Source organism: Patella vulgata, chromosome 2 (assembly GCF_932274485.2).
Source record: "Patella vulgata chromosome 2, xgPatVulg1.2, whole genome shotgun sequence".
Taxonomy (NCBI): domain Eukaryota; kingdom Metazoa; phylum Mollusca; class Gastropoda; family Patellidae; genus Patella; species Patella vulgata.
In genome coordinates, this window is record NC_065880.2 from 85,280,241 (window position 1) to 85,303,360 (window position 23,120).

The 23,120-nt window shown below is 38.7% G+C and overlaps 1 protein-coding gene across 1 annotated transcript in view; it reads right to left on the reverse strand.

Moving 5' to 3' along the window:
• Window positions 1-21,162, reverse strand: part of LOC126812467 (acetylcholine receptor subunit epsilon-like) — a 35,524-nt gene extending 14,362 nt beyond the window's left edge. Inside the window, exon 1 of the mRNA XM_056098402.1 lies at window positions 21,150-21,162. Within this exon, the coding sequence (XP_055954377.1) occupies window positions 21,150-21,162 (13 nt within the window). The remainder of the gene's footprint in view (window positions 1-21,149) is intronic.
• Between the last annotated feature and the right edge of the window lie 1,958 nt (window positions 21,163-23,120).

The window sequence follows — 23,120 nt, forward strand, 5'->3', positions numbered from 1 at the left end:
CTCAACCTAACATTGAGGATAAAGTCAATCAAGATAACCATCAAGCATCGGCTACCTGTCAACCAGAACGATTTGCTGGTAACGACCCACTATTTCGACCATTTGATCAAGCAACATCACATCAACATAATGCAACTTTCGCACTCAATGAAACCCTGTTTCGACATCTTGATATGCAAAATGAAACAAGTGCTAAGCTTATGTCTTCGTTGGCAAAACAGTCACTACCTAAGTGCGAACCGGATGTTTTCGCTGGAGACCCTCCTATATTTTTGCCTTGGAAAGTGGCTTTTAAATCAATGATTGCTGATGTCGATGCTTCACCAGACCAGGAAATGACATACCTTCTTCGCTACACATCTGGAAAACCAAAGGATCTTGTCAACATCTTTCGTAGACGTGTACATCCCGACGCTCATGTGAAAGTCACCAACCTTTGGAAAGCTATGGAAGAACGTTTCGGTCATAGTGCAGAAATTACAAACGCCCTCCTGAACAACTTGTAGAAAGCTGCCAATTTCCGAAGCGACGACCGACAAGGGTATCAGAACTTTTATGATGTTTGTGAAGACGTTGGTTCACAAATTCCGTTTTTGAACGGTCTGTCCATTTTGAATTCATCATACTACATGAAGTCATTGATTGAGAAAATCCCTAAAATGGTTCGTGACAAATGGGAAAACAAAGTTACCAAACACATGATGTCAAGACAATCTGATGATTATCCTCCATTTTCTTCCTTTGTTGAACTCATGCATAACATTGCTTTGAAACAAAACCATCCAGCTATCATCAAAATGCCTGGAGTTGACTACGAATCTACTTCGAAACTACACAAATCTCCAAACCCTCGTAATTTGAACTTCTATTCGAACAAAGCAGGACATACCAAGTCATTGAAAATGGATATCAAAACTTCTGAAGACATTAATCCGGAAGAAGACGTGTTATGCCCTATTCATCCTGAAAGTAAAGATCGTCACACTTTGCTTACTTGTCGTGTATTTGCAGATAAGGAACCCAGAGAGCGGGAACTGATTGTCAGAAATGCTAGCATTTGTTTTCGATGAATCGCCAAAAAACAATACTATACAAGATGCAAATCAGATGTCAAATGCGATAGCTGCGGACGTAGACATCCAACACTTTTGCATTACAGCGCATCTAACTCGTCACATAACCCTTCTCGGTCAACTGGAGAGAACGTTGGAACAGCTTGCATGAAGATATGTGGATCACCAGGCATCAAAGGGAGAACCTGTGGAAAGTTCTCACTCATTGACATTCTCCGTGGAGACGACTTTAGCGTAGTATTCCGAACGTATGCCACTCTCGACGACCAATCTAGTCATAGTTTGGGTAGTGGATCTCTTTTCGATGACCTTGGCATCACAGGAGATAGGCACCAGTACACACTTGAGACCTGTCATGGCAAAGAAACTTGTCTGGGACGACGAGGCACGAACTTATATGCCCGTACTTTGGATGGCAAAACATTCAAGCTCCCGACAATCATCGAATCCGATAATATACCGGAAGACAAATCTGAAATTCCTACAAAGGAAGCTATACACCAAATCCCACATCTTCGGCATATAGCTAAATTTTTTCCACCCTACGAAGAAGCCACAGGAATAAATTTGATAATTGGAAGAGACGCTCCAGAGCTTCTTAAAGTTCGCGAATCCATCAACGGCCCCGTATGAGCACCATGGGCTCAACGTCTGGACCTAGGCTGGACTGTGTCTGGAGATATTTGTTTGAATCGTCTTGGAGGTAGCGTGCACCTCTCATGTCGCCGAACCTTAGTTGGAACAGAATATACTCTAGAGGATTGTAAATATGAAATTCATTGTAAAGAACAGATAGCAAAAGCACTTGAAACCAAGACTGGGGAGGAGCTGTACACATCTGTTATTTGTGAGAAGACATCAGTTGATCAGAAAGGTTTACTGAACAGTATTGCTAAAGATGAATTCTTTACTTCAGAACATGATTCGGACCATGGAACATCTCCAGATGATCGTCACTTTTTGAAAATTATGGAGGAAGGATTCCACAAGAACTGTTTAGGAAATTGGGAAGCACCCCTTCCATTTCATGAGACTAAAACAAACTTGCCAAATAACCGAGCTCAAGCAGAGAAGCGGTTCGAAAGTCTTCTACGAAACTTCACAAGAAATAGTCAACTTAAAACTGACTATCTTGAATTTATGTCAAAGATTCTCCAAAGAGGCCACGCTTCACAAGTTGATCCGACTCAAGGTGATACCAAGGAAGGACAGAAATGGTACCTTCCCCACTTTGCAGTGTATCATCCTAAGAAACCTACACAAGTTAGAGTTGTTTTTGATTCGTCAGCAGAATACCAAGGAACATCCCTAAACAAAGAATTACTTCAAGGTCCTGACCTGATGAATGGACTTCTCGGAAGACTGCTTCGTTTTCGTCAAGATGAAGTTGCGATAATGTGTGACATTGAGCAAATGTTTCATAGCTTTTACGTCAATCCTGAACATCGAAGTTTCTTAAGCTTCCTTTGGTTTGAGGATAACAATCCAAATGCTCCTGTTGTTGACTACCAGATGAATGTACATCTTTTTGGAAACGGACCTAGCCCTGCAGTAGCTACATTTGGACTTCGGAAATCGGCTGATGACGCTTGTCACAAGTATGGAAATGCCGCACATAAATTTGTCCACGAAGACTTCTATGTTGATGATGGCGTGTATTCTTGTTCAAGTTCTGGGGAAGCTATTGATCTACTCAAGTCAGCTCAGTCCATGCTATCAGATTCGAACTTACGCCTGCATAAAGTTGTTTCTAATAAACCAGACGTTATGAAAGCCTTTCCGAATCAAGATCTAGCTAAAGGGTTGACAGATCTCGATCTTGAACACGATAAACTACCGAGTCAACGCACTCTAGGAGTACATTGGGATTTGGAAAAGGATGTTTTCACCTTCCAAGTTACAGATAAGGATAAACCTTATACAAGACGTGGAGTTCTGTCCATAATCCATTCGCTGTACGACCCTTTAGGTTTCGCCGCGCCATTCATTATAGTTGGGAAGAAGATCCTTCAAAATTTGATTCATCTTAGTACTACTGAAGGACAACACCTCGATTGGGATGACCCTTTACCGCCCAATTTATGGTCTGAATGGCATACATGGCATACTAACCTCAAGTCTATTTGCAAGGTTGAGGTAAAACGTTGTTTTAAACCTGAAGACTTCGGCGTAGTCACTAATATTGAAATCCACGCCTTCTCTGATGCTAGTCAAGATGCTATCAGTATTGTTATTTATTTGCGTCTCTTCAACGATAAAGGAGATACCCACATTGCCTTTGTGAGGGGTGCATCTAAAGTTAAACCACAGAAACACCTCTCAATACCCAGATTGGAACTTTGCGCAGCAGTTTTGTTAGCAACTACTGTAAAGCAAACCCAGAGGGAGTTAGAGTACAACATTAACAATGTCTACCACTACACCGACTCCAAAATTGTTCTAGGCTATATAATGAATGAATCACGACGATTTTATGTCTACGTAGCCAACCGTGTTGAACTTATTCGAAGCCTTACATCACCAGAATCATGGCGATATGTGAGATCGGAAGACAACCCTGCCGACTTAGGAACCCGTGGTTGTTCAGCATCAAAACTCATGCAAGAAAAGTGGTTCGTTGGTCCAGATTTTCTGTGGAACTGCAGCGACATTCCGTTTGGCGCATACACCTTGAATGATGGTGACCAAGAGATTCGTCCAGAGGTTAAGTCGTGTGCAACCTCTACTGTTACAGACAACATCTGTCTACTTTGTAGATACTTCGCTTACTTTAGTAATTGGCGCAAACTTTGTAAATCGATTGCCTATTTGAAGACTCTGCTTCGTCATAGGAAACGTGGCTCATCAGAAGACCAAAGCATGGATCTTAATCCTGAAATCCTACATGAAGCAGAACTTGTAATCCTAAAACATGTTCAACATGAAGCCTCCCCTGAAGTGGTTGCAAATCTCAAAAAACATCAGAACGAAAGTAAACGTATAAAACGGTCTCTTGGACAACATCTTCATCAGCTTGACCCTTTCTTTCATCAAGATGGACTTATCCGGGTTGGTGGTCGACTCCGTCGTTCCAGTTTGTCCTTTCCGGAGAAGCATCCGACTGTATTACCAAAGAAGAACCATGTTACACTGCTTGTCGTGCGACATTACAATGAAACAGTGCATCACCAAGGTAGATCTATAACCCATGGAGCCATCAGACAAGCCGGATTTTGGGTCATAGGAGGTTCCAGTTTGGTAAACTCTTTGATTAGAAAATGTGTTGGATGCAATCTTCTACGTCAGCCTTCTGAAGCACCTAAGATGGCCGATCTCCCAGAAGATCGTGTAGGGCAAACAGCACCCTTTACCAACGTGGGAATGGACGCCTTCGGTCCTTGGGACATAACGACGAAGAAAACTCGAGGTGGATCTATCAATAGTAAACGATGGGGCATCATCTTCACATGTCTAGCCAGTCGAGCAATTCATATAGAAGTTGTTGACGCGATGGACACTTCGGCCTTTATCAACGCATTACGACGCTTTATCGCTATAAGAGGTCCTGTTGCTTTACTTCGATCTGATCGTGGAACTAACTTCATAGGAGCACATAATGAACTCCATGATGCTTTGAGGGATGTCGATAATGATAAAGTGAAGAAATTCTTGTTGGACCACGACTGTGACTGGAAATGGAATCCGCCACACGCATCTCACTTTGGTGGCGTATGGGAACGTCAGATTGGAACCCTACGTCGTGTTTTGGATGGTATGCTTTTGGGACTTGGGAAGTTTCAGATCACCCACGATCTTCTTGTTACTCTCATGGCGGAAGCTACAGCCATTGTCAATTCCAGACCTATAACAGCTATACCTTCAGATGCAGAGGATCCTCAGCCTCTGTCACCAGCTAGTATCCTTACCATGAAAACTAGACCTTATTTACCTCCTCCTGGAAACTTCACGGAACCGGATTTGTATTGCCGCAGTCGTTGGCGCAGAGTGCAGTATCTGGCTGATCAATTCTGGATTCGGTGGAGGAAGGAGTACCTCCAAAACCAACAACAAAGACGTAAATGGACTAAATCTTTTTCAAACTTAGATGTTGGTGACTTAGTGTTAGTTATGGAAAAGGACGCCGTTCGTGGATCATGGCTTAAAGGACGCATAGTGAATGTGGAACTTAGTCAAGATGGAATTGTCCGGACAGCTGACGTTGTAGTCTTTGAGGACGATCAACCAGGTTCGAGCAAGCTTAGTGGAAAACTGAAGACATTTACGCGACCTGTGTCTCAGCTTGTATTTCTGTATAGACCAGTGATTTGTTGATAAGAACTAATTATTAAAGACGTACGCCTTTAAGGTGGGGAGTGCGCTGTTTTACGTTTTCGTGACCCTACCGTCTTGCCATAGATTTTAACTTGTAGTCGTCAAATAAGACACTTGTTACTAGAACTAAGGCACCTTACGGTAACCAAGCTGACGCTACGCTTGTGTTTTCTTTATCTTAAACCTACCATTATTTTGTGTACTTCGGTAATGGACATTTATTAAGCTTATCATTTCATTCCATATAATTTACTGACATTTATTTCGCATTTGCATTTGGTTTGAGCGTCACAGCGAGTGTCGGTGCTGTCTTATATCTGAGAGACTGGACAATGAGATCTATGAACTGGTTAGAACCCGCCATTGTTTCCAACATGGGTTGATATTTGTTTTCTTCGTCATAATTTTGTATGTGAAACTTCACAGTGTTTTTTACCACTTTGCCCATTAAATTAACATCGTTCCAGGACATCGTCGTTCTATGATTTATTTGTGGGAGTGCGTTAAGCTGATCTGACGCGTCCGGTTTGTTGACATCTTCGACTTTGCTGCGGGTAAGGCCTCAACGGTACTGTCAGAGTTAAAGAGTCGTCTGCAAGCCGACAAAACAGTACAGTCCCAATCTTTATTCTGGTCAACAAATTGTACTATTTTAAATATTCCAATTAATTGATGATACAAATTTCATCTTAACACATCTAATTTAAAATATTGGAAAAATTCAACTAAATGATTTGAAAAGCCTGACGTAAAGCTTTACAAATGTGACTAGGATTTAAACATATTTTTGAACCCTCTGGACAAGTACTGGACAGTTAGTACTTAGAATAAGGCTATTTTTTATTTTCTGGAGCTGTCAAGCCAGCAAGAGTGTTATTGTCCCTTTAATATACGCTGGAGGGAGGGGGCATCTTACATTGTTCATACAAGGATAGCCTGGGAAAATTATAGGAACGATGTAGTGGGAGAAGTGTAAAATATGACGGAAAATGGTAGATTTTGATGGAAAAACTAAGAAAGAGGGACAAATTGTAGATTATGATGATGAATTATGATTTGTGCAGCTCTAAGGGAGGGTGGGGCTTTGTGGTATGGATTTTTAAATGGGCTCAATTCTAACATAGGATTAGTTGAACGTTTGTGGGTTAGTTCATATATATATATATATACTAACATTCCAACACAACCTGTTCCAGAGTCGCGTCCTCTTTTCGGAAAACCCTATCAACATGGAAATGAAATGAAATGAAATGGGGTTTAACGTCCTACTGTTCTGCTCTGGACTGGGCTAATGAAGACGAGCATACGCCATACAGTGTGCTTTGAGGGAAATTTTGCCCGGACTGCGGCACTACGACCTACTCTTATATCGAATTCCAACTGTCAAGGGATCTTTTACGTGCACGCCAATGTGTACACGGGACCTCTTTAATGGCTTTATTAAAATCTGGTGTGAAAAATTAGGGGAAATAAGAGGACGAATCCTATGTATTTATCATTCCTCTTTTATTCCGAAATACCCGCATAAGGCCTGTCGTCGCTATCAACCGAGGTCCGGTGTACAAGTTAGTGTATACGTATAACAAACCTTGACAATTGAAATGCGATAAAGAGTAGACGGAAGGGAAACAGCCACTCTCCGGGCAAAATGCCACCTTAGCACACTGCATGACGTACAACCGTGACGTCCAGATCACTTAGGACAGGACAATAGGACGTTAAATTCCAATTTGTTTTTTTCCATACCTTGTTGGAAATGGGGCGTTTAAAAATAACATCATATACCGTATTTGTACCTTGAGCACAACGGAGACCACAAGTAAGCTGTTCAGATAAGCAACGATTACGAGGGCTAGCTGAAAAGTTATAAACCTGAAAGTTAGATCAATTGGGTTAAACAAACTTTTGGCAGTAACAAGTACGATTATTGAATGAATCAGAGACATTAACTGCAACTACAGTGTTAATATCTTCGTACCAGACCATCTCGTGATCCTACTCATTGAAATCACCAGAAATGGACCAAACTGGCTATAGGGCAGTCATCAAGTACCAGCAACTGAACGAACTAATCCCTACACAGATACATGCCGACATGGTCTCCACTTTAGAGGAGACCGTGTCCCTTTCTTTTCCACAGTAAAGTCGTGAGCTGCGGAATACAAGCGTGGCAGAGAGAGCCTTGACGATGAACCGCCTCTTCGAAGGCCATCAACAGCAACCATTCACGAAAAAGCAAGACATGGTGATCGACGATTGCCGTTCGATATATTGCCAGTGTTGTGTGGGCACCTCTCATGAGAGGGTTGAGCACATTATCGCCAAAGCTCTAGAAAGATGTCAAATTTCTGACGTCCCGTGAAAATCAACGCCGTTTTGAAGCAGATCCTAATAATATTTTGGCCAGATTTATAACCATGGATGAGACCAAAAGTTAAAAAAAGAACTAGCCGGTCGCCATTTACCAGTAATTATGACGTCCGTGTCATCTGTGAACGACTTTTTTTTTTTTTAGGGTGGGCCATGGAATTTGTTCCTCGAAGGAGACAATGTAGAAACATAAAAGGAAACCATCAACTTTGTACAGGTCTTTCACAGATAGGTTTACAACTTTTTATCCAGCTCCGGCATGGAAACTATTATAAAACATTGCTGGGCTAGCAATGCAACAGCACACATAAGGAAGAACATGATGCGATCCAATGTCCTTACAGCTAATGATTTCCTCAATTGAATGGGCATTTTTATTTATTCCTTTTACCCTGTCTTTCACCTTCAGCATAATCAGGAGGACCGGTGTTCGTCCTGGTTTAACCAAATTGACGCTACTAATGGAAACAGACAGAGAAATCTTTTCTCCTGATTCAGCCGGAACTAGGAAAACAACAGGATTCAAAACCACTAAAAGACAGATTGGTAAAATGATGGTCAGTACGTAAAATAATGGATATCTTGATAAAGAAATCTGGAGTATTAACTGCTGATGCTCGTATAAATCATCCATGAATTCTTCTTTAGCCAAAAGATGATCTAGGTGCCATGTACCACTTGCTTCCATCAGACTTGGGATCTCTTTTTTTGAAAGCTTCACCTCCGACACTGTGCTTACCCAATGTGCCAAACTGATGAAACAAGTCTGTGTATCGAACGGGAATTTTCCAAGTTTCATCTTACAGCGTGTTTCTATTGTTCTTCCAATGTACCAATTTACTATACCGTTGTTGTCAATAGAGACTTTGTTGTAATCTCCAGGTGTTAAGATGGCGGATTGTAGAGACAGACTTTTCGAAAAGTATAAATCTGGAACCCATATCCTTTTAGCTGGGATTACAATACGATCGATCTCGTTATAATCTGTCTTATTCCATACCAAAAAATCGTCTTTCCAAGTTAACTGTAACCAAATTGACGCTACTAATGTCTCCGAAGATGAATCAAGTTTCGTGACAGACTCTAAGAAAAATACAATATCAACATTCACAGGATCTGATGAGTTTGTTATGGGTCTCATATCAGGATTGTACTTGTCAAATATTTTCATGTACAATCTATCTGCAACGTTACCGGAGCAAGATGAAAATCCTATGAAACACAATATTAGCAAAGTTAGCAACATGTCTTAAACAGAATGGACACACGTCTGTTCTAACAAACTGATACCCTCTGCTTTGTACATTGATGAATCTTCCTCTGGTTTTATGATTTAGGTATTGATGTATTAATAGATATATGTTTAAAAAAGATAAACACTATCCGAATGTATGAACACAGTAATATCTGTATAAATATTTATTGAGGAGATGTAATTAAATAATGAATGTAAAATTGTTTAACAACACATTAGTTTGATACAGATTTCGAAATCTAGATACATAAAACACCTTCTGGTCTTTATTGTATTGGATTGAAAACTGAAGCCAAATCGATAATAATTAACGGATTTTTAATTGATGAATTTAGGATACAATAGCCCACGTAAACCATATAGACAAATAGATTGAAAACCTTGTTAATGCTACATAAGCTACATTTTTTAACTGATTGATTTGTGAACCTAAATAGGCTATAGTGTTGGATGGATTCTTTTCCAATTTGGTGTGAAGCATGGTGGTCATGAGCGGACGAACCCTATCGATTGTCAGCATTCCCACCCCTTTTTCCGAAAACCTTGTGTGGAGCATTGTGATCATGAGAGGACGAGCCCTATCAATTTTTAGCATTGTGCGACTTTTTGTTTTTAGTTATGCCGCCCCTTTTCCCGAAAACACCGCGAACGCGACAGATGCTAAATTTTTCGACGGGTTCTTTTTAAATAATTTGTGAAACATCGTGATCATGAGAGGAAATGAAATGGGGCTTAACGTCCTACTGTTCTGTGTCATGAGAGGACGAAAAGTATCGATTTTCAGCGTTGTGCAGAGTTATTCCCCCTTTTCAGAAAACCTTGTTAACGCGATAGAGGCTATGATTTTGTTGTTGACTGATTCTTTTCAAATTTGACGGGAAACAGGAGTGAACATGACCAATTTTTAGCTTTCTACAACCTTCATTTCCTGAGTACCCCCCACCCCCATTGCCGAAAACCTTGTGAACGCGATATAAGCTACAGTTTGAGGTCAAGGGTTAGGACATGAGCTTCAATAATGTTACGTCACAAATGTTTAACTCTTAAAACTGCTTTTGGACCCAAGAATGAGAGAAAAAAATGGGGTTTAACAAAAATGGGATTTAACGTCCACTAAACACAGCCACGAACTAGGCCACTTCGGGATTAACATATGATTCAATTTTATTTCAGTAATTCGCTTCTGCGCAGGGGTCTTTAGAAGTGTTCTGAAACCGGGGGACCTGGAGAAAACCCACGAGGTTGAACCGGGGAATCGAAACCTCGCCACTAAACTCAATGACATACCATATGGTTTCACACGTACTCGTTTTGTAAATTTTAATAAATCTTTACCTACAAGCGGAGAATCGAAACCACGCCACTTGACTCAGTGACAGACCTAATGTTATTTTGTTTTTTTTAGTTTTATAAATCTTTATTTAGGAAAGAATATTTACAGGTATCATATACTCTCCAAAAATAAAGTAGGGGATATTCAAAAACAATACAAAACTGCGGAAATGCACTGCTGTTTTTATGGCGCTATTGCGTTTCGCGCATGCAGCTCAGTGGTTCTGTTGGGGCGATAAGTTCTTCATCTGTGAACATACTCTCAAAGCATGTTAGTGTCCATGACTATTTATCATTTGCATTTCAATATCCCCTACTTTTTAGCGCCTGGTTATTCCAGTCTACATACGCCGTTTGGTTTGGTGCAATATGTCTAGCCTCGTTCCTCGAGTCTCTTGCTAGAACTGGGGCTGAAACGCATTATGGTACACGATTCGTGTACCAATGGCAAAATGTTTATTTTGTCTTAAATATTGGATATCAGAAGCCCATCTTTTTCCGGTAAGATCACAGCATCAATGTTGATTTAAATTGACAAATAATTTGTGTTTTCAATGTTGAAGATTTTGGATGATATTGAGTTAGAGACTTAGCTACTTGAATCTAAAATTAATCATGTACATTTTAAACAGTGTCTCTAGTTAGTAACCTTATTTGAAATTTTAAATGTAAGGCTCTTACTACTTAATTACTAGAAAATATTTCTGGAATAGATGGATTACAGAAAAGATCTATTGAGAATAATAAAATTAGGGAATTTAGTCCCTAATATGGAGACCTTTTTACAGATAGTACGAAATAGGTCTCTTACAATTCACGGGTAACCACTAGACACCCCCACCTTCCTACACCACTGACAAGGGGAAACCACTCCGGAAAATTCCGTTCAACTTACTTGGCCAAAAACCGGAACCACCGAGGACGGGATGTCCAGGTTAGCGAGCCAAAGACCACCGACTGACCTTCACGTCAGAATGTAAACTTGAACTGGTCACAGAGAAAAACACCCTTCTTTTTCCATAAGCAGCTTTGACTACAATGTTATGTATGCCAAGTTTTAGTTCGAATATTTCATGTCTATAGGTTCTACGTTCGAACAAGGTGGGAACATTCGGTGCCGTTTATATCAGCGGGTGCCATATTGACTGAACTCATCGCTGACAGCTTTCCTTTCATCCAGGCGTAACGTTCATACCACAGAATGGTGTGACCTATTTTTTTTATCCTTTCAACCAGGCGTAACGATCATGCCACAGAATGATGTGATCTATTTTCTTATCTTTTCCTTCGCCTTATTTATTTACCTGTCCACTAATCAGATGGATCGGGGTTCGATCCTCGGGCAACGTTTCTCCCGTCGTGTATGTCCGTTTGCATTTAACCCGACTGGGGAAAAAAGTAAGAGGTCAAACACCATTCAGTTTATTGTATTTCTATCAGTTTATATCATAGCTTGTTGACGACTAGATCTGTTTCGTAAGACCAAATTTAGATTTGGTCAAGGTCGCTGAGATGTAAATAAGGTTAGGGCACGTTATTACTGTCGATATTGTAGGTTAGGGTAAGCCTTCGGACTAGGTCCAAGTAAGATTAGCGCCAGCCCTGTTTACATCTCGTGTCCTTTGACCAAGCTTGAAGTTAGCCTTATACAGTAGATCTAACCCTTGTTGACGGGTGAATGGACTCTTTATTTTCATATTAGTTTTATAGTCCGCCTTGTACACAATGGACACTGCGGTATTAGTCTGAAGCATATACAGGAGAAAACTATTTATAGAATTTTCAGATTAGCCAAGATTACACACGTCATATCGTCGAAAACATGACAGTTATAACATAAATAACATTCACATCGAAGCGAAAGCAGTAGCTAAATACTTACTTAAAAATAAAGACGGCACAGACAATAGAGATTAGCAATGCTCCAGTACACATTAAATAGAACATAATCCGATCAAATGCTCTGGACACGTCCTGCCAGCTAATGATTTCCTCATCTGTATTTTCATCAACTGCATGAACATTGTTAGTTTTGATACCCCGTCTTCCGGTCTTGCCCAACCAATGGTAGATACCTTCTCCAGGCACCGAACCCGAACGGTGATAAAGCGACAAGGGGCCAACAGAAGCCACAACAGATACCACCTTCAAACATAACATTGTGCAGACGTAGACGCCTAAAATACTAATGTTTTCTGAAACTTCTGGTAACAATTCTGATAGCGCAGAAAGGATGACAGAATAGGCCAGGAGAATGGAAACAGACAGAGAAATCTTTTCTCCAGATTCAGCCGGAACTAGGAAAACAACAGGATTCAAAACTGCTAAAAGACAGATTGGTAAAATGGTGGTCAGTACGTAAAACAATGGATATCTTGATAACGAAATCTGGAGTATTAACTGTTGGGCCTGGTAATTAGCCATGAATTCTTCACTAGTCGAAAGATGCTCCAGTTTCCATGTACCACTTGCTTCTACCAGACTCCCATTTGGGATCCCTGTTTTTGACAGCTTCACCTCCGACACTGTGCTTGTCCAATGTGCCAAACTGATAGAACAAGTCTGTATATCGAACGGGAATTTTCCAAGGTTCATCTTACAGCGTGTTTCGGTTGTTCTGCCAATGTACCAACTTACAGTACCGTTGCTGTCAACAGAAAGTTTGTCATCTCCAGGTGTTAAGATGCCGGATTGTATAGATATACTATTATCGATGTATAAATCTGGAACCCACACCCGTTTAGCTGGGATTACAATACGATCGATGTCGTCATAATCTGTCTTATTCCATACCAAAAAATCGTCTTCCCAAGTTAATCCTATCCAAATTGACGCTACTAATGTCTGCGAGGATGATTCAAGTTTCCTGATAGACTCTAAGATAAATACAATGTCAACATTCACAGCAGCTGATGGGTGTGTTCTGGGTCTCGCATCAGGATTGTAGTTGTCAAATAACTTCTTGTGCAATCTGTTAATAACGCTACCGGTGCAAGATGAAAATCCTATGACACACAATATTAACAACGTTAGTAACATGTCTACAAGAGAATGGACATACGTCTGTTCCAACAAACAGATGAACACTACTTTGTAATTTGCTGGATGTTTCCCTGGTATTAGATTCACCATTATATACTGAACAAAGTGAAAACCAATAAGATCTACAAACACAGTAAGAAGTTTTCATATAATGTATATATTGTTTAACCACAGATTTATTTAATGTAGTTTTCGAGTTCAATATACATATAACGGCAGATCATCTAACGGCCTATGATCTAATTGTAATCGATTGATAAATGAAGCCGAAAAAAACAATATCAATTAATATAATAAATGAACTATGATACATAAACCTATTGAAAATGGCATGTCAGTAGGGCGCTTTAATAAATGTTGAAATGAAATGGGGTTAAACGTCCTACTGTTATGCTCCGAACTGGATTAAATGAAAACGGGCATACGCCATACAGTGGCCTATGAGGGAAATTATTCCGGACAGCGGCTCTACGGCCTACTCTTGTATCGAATTCCAACTGTCAAGGGATCTTTCACTTGCACGCTAATTATACATGGGACTTTGTTTTTCCGTACCATCCGAAAGACTAGACAACTGTCCTTGTAGGGCCCGCCGTCCGGAGAAGGGGTAACCACGACGGAAAATCTGGATGAGCTTTCTCGGCCAATGCAGGGATCGAACACTCGACCCCCACTTAGCCAACATTTCTGTAGCGGTAAAAAGACGAAGATGTTATACAGACCTTTTCCCTATGAAAGCTGTTCGATACCTGCTGCAGTATCCGTGTGCCGTATCACGTATGAGAAATACACACGCATTGATGACGTCACACGCAAAATTAATATGGATACGGACCAGCAATTTACGCTTGCCAAAAGTCTATATTATCTATGGTTTTGTCAGTCTGAAATGACATGGTTGGGATTTATGGCCGCCCATTATGTTTGAAAATCACCCCCGGAAAAATAAAAATCGTGGTACAATTTTATATTCCTACGCACGAAAAGATTCTCTAATGAAAATTTTAATCACAAATTTAAATTACATAATTGACGCTAATCGCGCTACTCATCTAGATCGATCATTTAGTATCATCGGTTTGCGGCACTTTTACGACAGTTTTTAAGATATTGTTACCTTCTATTGTGAATATTAAACATTAGTTCGGTAGAGGATTAGCCAGCAGCAACGTCTCTAACAATGTATGAAAATAATTTCTACAATAATTCACTTTAATCAAAATATCCTCAGATACAAACACGTATCAAGTATTCTCATATAAAAAAAACCCAAATCACAATACCTTCTAAACAAACAACTATCTTCCACAGATACATATACCTTCTACGAATCAATCTTTTATGTCGTATTGGATAGCCAGGCCAGATCAATTCCACGGTATGCGAATTCCTACATATTTACATCAAGCTCCAAAAATGTAAGTGGCATTTAATCATATCAAACAACATAAATAACGAACCCCCGCCTCAACTAAAACAAAATTCGCCAATGAAACATCCTAAGTATTGGGATAACAGAATAATAAAAATTATAGAAATTGAACAAAGGTAGTAAATTTCAAGTAATTAAGTTATCTCCCTTTGATCAACCCTGCATTAACTCAATAAGTAAAATACAAAAATGATTATAATTTCTGGCATGCTTAAAGCAAAATAAAAACACGAATAGGCACTGTTTCAGAAAAACATTCCCAACAAATATAGACAATAAAAAACATGAAAATAATCTGCTGCCGCTTCCTGCAGATGAAATCAACTTGCTCACCGTATGCTAGAGAATGGGATAAGCAAATCACATAAAGTGACTCGGCATCATTTAAACATAATTATGACGTTTAACCCTATTTCATTTCATTTAAACATAATTCGGCACATATAGAATTTACATTGGTAATGATTCCAAATTAACTACAGAACAAGATTAAATAAGGATTATTCACCAAATGGTACAAATAAAATGGAAATATTAGAATTTAGCTATTCCGGCCACAATATGTATATGGGCAACTAATCTTGTATGGAGTTGACGCGTTCACTCACATAAACATACCAACTGTCCGTTATTTTGTTTCCGTTTTATACGTCCAAGGTCACATTATTTACCGGTGTCTGCGGTTCTCCTAAAATAACGATTAACGCAAAATAATAATAAAAAAAATTAACTAAATAAATAAAAAATTGTGAAAATGCGACTTGATGATCGGAATTCCTTTGTTCCCCACGAATTTTTTTTTATCCAGCTGTAAAAATTAGAGCTACGGGAACTTCACAAAGAAACGCTATTATGCGCTGATAATATTTTAAATGTCATTTAAAGACGTGTGTTCTATTCACTTAACATACATTATGCTCGAGCTAAATCTGCCTATTGCAGGCCTTTCGTTAGGCCTGAAATGTTATCTAAATTGTTAATTAGACCTTAAATAACTTATCCAGACCATAATCAACTCTCCATGTCATCGCTAGTCTGCGATATTTAGCGGAATGGAATACATTTTGTGATGGGTGATTAAACATAAAAACTGATAATCGAGACTTTGTTTTTTTATCGTTACGTGTTTGGTAATGATGATTGAGGCTTGCCTGAAATTCGAAAGCTAATATTTCGCGGTTCAGAGAGGAGCAATTTGACTGAAATTTTCAGTATATTCCATTTACGTTATCTGTTTTTGGACTATTAAAGAGATAACCACCAGCTCTTTATCTAAACTCCTATAATACCCCTTTTAACATACATCATGCAAGAGCTTAATCTGCCTATTGCAGGTCTTTCTTTAGACCTGAAATGTTTTCTAAATTATTAATTAGACATTAATTAACTTATCCAGGCCATAATCAACTCTCGATGGGATTTCTACGATATTAAATAGATTAGAACAGTTCGGCCATATTTTGATTTAAGCTAAAAATGGAGGAGCGAGACTTAGCTTCGAATAACCAGTACAGTGGTCGAAAATATTGCACACGTCTTGATAAACCTTCAAAGGGTAATATCTTCGCTCGCAATAGAGTAATTTGAATGAAATTTTCACATTATTCATTTAACATTATCTATTTTCGAAATATTATAGCAATAATGGCTAGCTCTTTATCTAAATCTTACATAATGTATCATTAATAAAGTAAATTTAACCATACTGGCAGAATGAACTCTTGAGATATTGCCCAGCTAACTCCAGTCTACCAGAATCATCACATAAGATTATGATTTCAGTGTTCCACTGTTCACTATTTGTAACATAATTACTTATTCCCATGCAAACTGTGATGATATATGTTGGAAATGTTGCAATTGAACCTAACTTTACTTGCTCAAATCCTCGAATAGTGTATCAATTGCAGCTGTAGATAAGAATTATCACGGCTAAAAATTGCAGCTAAATAACAACCATCATCGTCATATTCTTCAACATTTCTACAAAGCGCTCTATTGACATGCCAGTGTATGTTTGCGATTGTATCCTAGTTCGTCCATTCTTTCAATGACATTGACTCGGCTTCCTTTTTCAATCGAACACAATTAGATGAGCTGTCGTTAAATGTATTTTGAACCCGAAAACTACATTCAACTAATCTTTGGTTAAACAATATATACATTATATGACAACTTCTTATTTTGTTTATAGATTGTTCAGTATATAATGGCTAATCAAATTATAATACCTAGGGAAAATCCAGCAAATTGCAAAGCAGTGTTCGTCAGTTTGTTAAAGCAGACGTACGTCCATTCTGTTGCTGACATGTTATTAACTTTGTTCATATTGTGTTTCATAGGGTTTTCATCTTGCTCCGGTAGCTTTATAAACAGAATGCACAACTACAATCCTACTAGACAGCTGTTCTTGTCAGGCCCTCAGTCAAACCGGAACCCGCGACCGCGACCCAGCGCCTTACCCACATGGACCCCAAATTTGAAAAAGTTCTGTCAAAACGGAAGAGAACCCGGGACCGCCAGGCTAGCGAGCCAGCGCCTTACCCACCGTGGACCCCAAATTTGAAAAAAAGATCTGTCAAAAGCAAAACTATAGCCTCTATCGCGTTTACAAGGTTTTCTAAAAAAAAAGGGGGTATAACTCTGTAAAGCGATGAGTGACCCAGAACAGTAGGAACTTAAGCTTCATTTGATTTTGTCTCATGATCGCAATGTTTAACAATTTATTTAAAAAGAATCCGCGTTGACGAGGTTTTCGGAAAAAGGGGCATAACTCAGAACGCATAGTCTCACAATGCTGCATGATCACAATGTTTCACACAAGGTTTACGGAAGGTTGTATCGCGTTCACAACCAAATGTAGCTTATATAGAATTAAAAAGGTTTTCAATGTTTGTCGAAATAGCTTACGTGGGCTATTGGGTGAGGTCATAAATAATTACTTCGTGTTTGGCTTCAGTTGTTTATTAAAGACATTAAGATCAGAAGGTGTTTTATGTATCTAGATCTCGAAATATGTATCAAACTAATGTGTTGTTAAACAATTTGACATTCATTATTTAATTACATCTCCTAAATATTTATACAGATATTACTGTGTTCATACATTCGGGTAGTGTTTATCTTTTTTAAACGTATATCTATTAATAAATCAATACCTAAATCATAAAACCAGGGAATAATCCAGTCAAGTACAATCCTGATGTGAGACCCATAATAAAGGCATCATCTCCTGTGAATGTTGACATTGTATTTATCTTAGATTCTATTAGGAAACTTGAATCATCTTCGCAGACATTGGTAGCGTCAATTTGGATACAGTTAACTTGTAAAGACGATTTTTTGGTATGGAATAAGACTGATTATGACGAGATCGATCGTATTATAATCCCAGCTAAAAGGGTATGGATTCCAGATTTATACTGTCTCTACAATCCGCCATCTTAATACCTGAAGATTACAACAAACTCTCTGTTGACATCAACGGCACAGTAACTCGGGACCGGTGCCTGGAGAAAGACCATTGGTTGGGCAAGACCGGAAGACGGGCTATCAAAACTAACAATGTTCATGCAGTTGATGAAAATATAGATGAGGAAATCATTAGCTGGCAGGACGTGTCCAGAGCATGTGATCGGATTATGTGCTATATAATGTGTACTGGAGCATTGCTAATCTCTATTGTCTGTGCTAGCTTTATTTTTAAGTAAGTATTTAGCTACTGCCTTGGTGTGAATGTTTTCGACGATAGGATGTGTGTAATCTTTTCTAATCTGAAAATTCTACAAAGCGTTTTCTCCTTCATACCAGTGACCATTGTGATCAAGATGGACTATGAAAATAATATGAATATTTAACGTCAATTCACCCATCAACATAGGTAATATATTTCTCATAAGGCCAACTTCAAGCTTGCCCAAAGGTCACAAGATGTAAACATGGGAAGTGTTTTAGTCCCAACCCTAACCCTGGGGCTAGCCCTAACCTACAATATCGCCAACAATCATGTTTTTAACATTATTTACATCTCATTGACCATGACGAAATCTTGAGTTGGCCTTAGGAAATAGATCTAGCCATCAATAAGCTATGATATAAACTGATAGAAATACAATGAACTGAATGGTGTTTGACCTCTCACTTTTGTTCCCAATCTGATTAAAATACAGATCTATATTTCATTTCGTTTTTTTTATACTTTCGATGGCCTAAACTACATGAAGATCTGACCAGTTGTACTGGGAGGTCGTGTCAGGGGCCATACCAGCGGTATTTTGACACTATGACGTCAGATATTTGATTAACCAACCAGTGCTGACGTTTCTTGTAGGATACCCACAGTTCCGTGCATCGCACGCCAAGATCGTGCTGCAACAGACCGTTTCATTGGCTGAAACAGGATTTGTGTTTTAATCGGATTGGTTTGTCCCCCATTCGGATTAAATGCAAACTGACATATTTTACAGGGGTAACGTTACACGAGGATCTAACCCGGGACCATCTAATTAGTGAAAAGGGCCCTTATTCACGAAAACTTAAACTAAGATAAAATCGAAATTTTAAGAAATACTGCAATTCGATTGGCTGACCAGTAAAATCAATTTGTTTTATATCCAATGAAGATGCAGTATTTCTTAAAATTTCGCTTGTAACTTAGTTTAAGTTTTCGTGAATAAGGGCCCTGGTCAATAACTATTTCTGTTCTGATTTTAGTACTTCTATAAATCTGTAAATATTAGAGTTGTTGGTGGATACTTTGTTTAATTTTGAATGCCAGCCCTCGACGTTATTGATTGTTCTTGGGTCATCAGTATAAAAATCATTCCATATGCTCATATTAACTACTCAATCTTCATCATAGTAGAGAGTGTCCACTACAAAATCGCATGTGAACGAAACATCAGCTAGTGAACTTAGACCATGGATTAAAACTGTTCATACGATGAATAATGTGCCTGCAAACTTGGAGCACCCCGCACACAGGTCACATTATTCTGTGGTATGAAAGTTATAAGGAACAGCTGTGGCATGAACGTTGCGCCTGGTTGCAAGGAAAGCTGTCACGGATAAGATCAGCCAATGTGGCACTCCCGTACTTTTGTTCTTTTTCAGTGCTTATCCAGTTTTTCCACAATCTAATTATACATATCTTCGTTTTCAGTACTTAACCAGTTTACAGTATCCATAAAATTGTACATTGTGTTCTTATTTATGTTGTTTGATATGAGTATGCCACTCACGTTTTTGGAACTTGATGTAAATATTTAGGACTTTCCATACCGTAGAATCGAGCTGGTCTGACTATCCAATACGACATAAAAAAAACTGATTCGTAGAAGATATATGTATCTTAGGAAGGTATTCTGTTTTGGTTATTTGTATATATAAGAAAACTTGATACGTGTTTGTGGCTGATGATATTTTGATTAAAGTGAATTATTGTAAAAAAATGTTATTTTCATACATTGTTAGAGACGTTGGCAAGACGCCCCGCCCCGTTCCATTCATACCGCATTACCCGAATTGCTGCCGGCTAATCCCTTACCGAACTAATATTTAATATTCACAATATAAGACTGACGTTGTGCGGGTAACAATATCTTAGAAACTGTCGTAAAAGTGCCGCAAACCGATAATACTAAATGATTGATCTAGATGAGTAGCGCGATTAGCGTCAATTATGGTATTTACCGATGTCAAAATTTGTGATTAAAATTTTCATTAGAGAATCTTTTCGTGCGTAGGAATATAAAATTGTACTACGAATTTTATTTTTCCGGGGGTGATTTTCAAACATAATGGTCGGCCACATATTCCAACCATGGAATGGCGTATGTCCGTCTTCATTAGCCCAGTTCGGAGCATAGCAGTAGGACGTTAAACCCCATTTCATTTCATTTCAACATTTAATAAAGCGCTATATTGACATGTCATTTTCAATAGGTATATATTTCATAGTTCATTTATTATATTAATTGATAATGTTTGTTTCAGCTTCATTTATCAATCGATCACAATTAGATCAGAGGCCGTTACATGTATTTTGATCTCGAAAACTACATTAAGCTAATTTGTCGTTAAACAAAATGTCCATTATATGTTAACTTCTAATTGTGTTTGTAGATCCTAATGGTTTTCACTTTGTTCAGTATATAATAGCTAATCAAATACCAGGGAAAAATCCAACAAATTACAAAACAATGTTCATCAGTTTGTTAAAACAGGGGGCGTTTTAGGTATCTAGATTTCGAAATCTGCATCCAACTAATGTGTTGTTATCCAATTTTACATTCATTATTTGATTACACCTCCTTAATATTTATACAGATATTACTGGGTTTATCCATTCGGCATAGTGTTTACCTTGTTCATTATATAATGGCTATTAATAAATCAATACCTAAATCATAAAACCAGGGAATAATCCAGTCAGTTACAAGGCAGTGTGCATCAGTTTGTTAGAACAGACGTATGTCCATTCTCTTGCAGACATGTTGCTAACTTTGTTAATATTGTGTGTCATAGGATTTTCATCTTGCTCCTGTAGTGTTATAAACAGATTGCACAAGAAATTATTTGAGAACTACAATCCGGATGTGAGACCCATAACAAACCCATCAGCTGCTGTGAATGTTGACATTTTATTTGTCTTGGATTCTATCCGGAAACTTGAATCATCTTCGCAGACATTGGTAGCGTCGATTTGGATCGTGTTAACATGGGAAGACAAATTTTTGGTATGGAATAAGACTGATTATGACGATATCGATCGTATTGTAATCCCAGCTAAAAGGGTGTGGTTTCCAGATTTATACTTTTCTAACAGTGTGTCTCTACAATCCGCCATCTTAACACCTGAAGATTACAACAAACTCTCTGTTTACAACAACGGTACAGTAAATTGGTACATTGGACGAACAACCGAAACAAGCTGTAAGATGAATCTTGGAAAATTCCCGTTCGATACACAGACTTGTTCCATTGATTTGGCACATTGGACAAGCACAGTGTCAGAGGTGAAGCTTTCAAATAACGAAAAGGTACACGGACTGGTTACAGCAAGTGGTACATGGAACTTGGTGCATCTTTTGACTAGTGAAGAATTCATCGTTGATTACCAGGCCCAACAGATAATACTCCAGTTTTCTTTATCAAGAAATTCATTGTTTTATGTACTGACCATCATTTTGCCCATCTGTCTGTTAGCGGTTTTGAATCCTGTTGTTTTCCTAGTTCCGGCTGAATCTGGAGAAAAGATTTCACTACCTGTTTCCATTCTCCTGGCCTATTCTGTCACACTTTCTGCGCTATCAGAATTGTTACCAGAAGTTTCAGACAACATCAGTATTTTAGGCGTCTACATCTGCACAATGTTGTGTTTGAAGGTTGTATCTGTTGTGGCTTCTGTTGTAGCCGTGTCACTTTATCACCGTTCGGGGTCGGTGCCCGGAGAAGGAGTTTACCATTGGTTGGGCAAGACCGGAAGACGGGGTATCAAAAATAAGAATCATCATCTAGTTGATGAAAATACAGATAAGGAAATCATTAGCTGGCAGGACGTGTCTAGAGCATTTGATCGGATTATGTTTTTTATAATGTGTGTTTTAGCATTGCTAATCTCTATTGTATGTGCTAGCTTTATTTTTTAAATAAGTATTTGAAATCCAGCAAAGTTTTATAAAACTACTTTCTTTGCTACGATGTAAAATTTTGAAACATTTGTAATGGTTTCGATGTTACGAATGGTGTAATCTTTGCTTAAATGCTTTCCACTTTTAACATCATTTGACCCCTTGGACGAGGTATGGAGAAAAGTGGAAATATTAACATGACGCAAATTAACTGAATGGTTAGGGACTTTTGTCGGTTAGTACCGAGATCGAACCCGGACCGTCTGGTTAGTGAGCAGGTTAATTACAAAGCTGAAGGTGAAAGAAAGGGTAAGGACGCTGAAGTTTAAACCCATGAACCTGACTGAAAAGAAGGTCAAGGGTGAAATAGAGGTTTATTGCACGTCAGCCGGTGGGTTCCTTTTGCCAAATGCGTGAATCGAGATTGAAGTCTTAAACCCCGATTACAAAAATACAGAAATAATAAAATAATACAAATTAACGTCCTAAACAATTGCCTAACTTGTTTCCAATTTGTAGAACAAACATGGCTACTGATTACGACGTGTAAGAATAGAGACAGGCCACGCCCATACCTCCCCGGACTTTCGATGAGATTTACCTTGGGCATTTCCCTGCATAGACACAATATCTTACTCAAATCAAACTGAATCAAGCTTATCTCCAATGGCTTC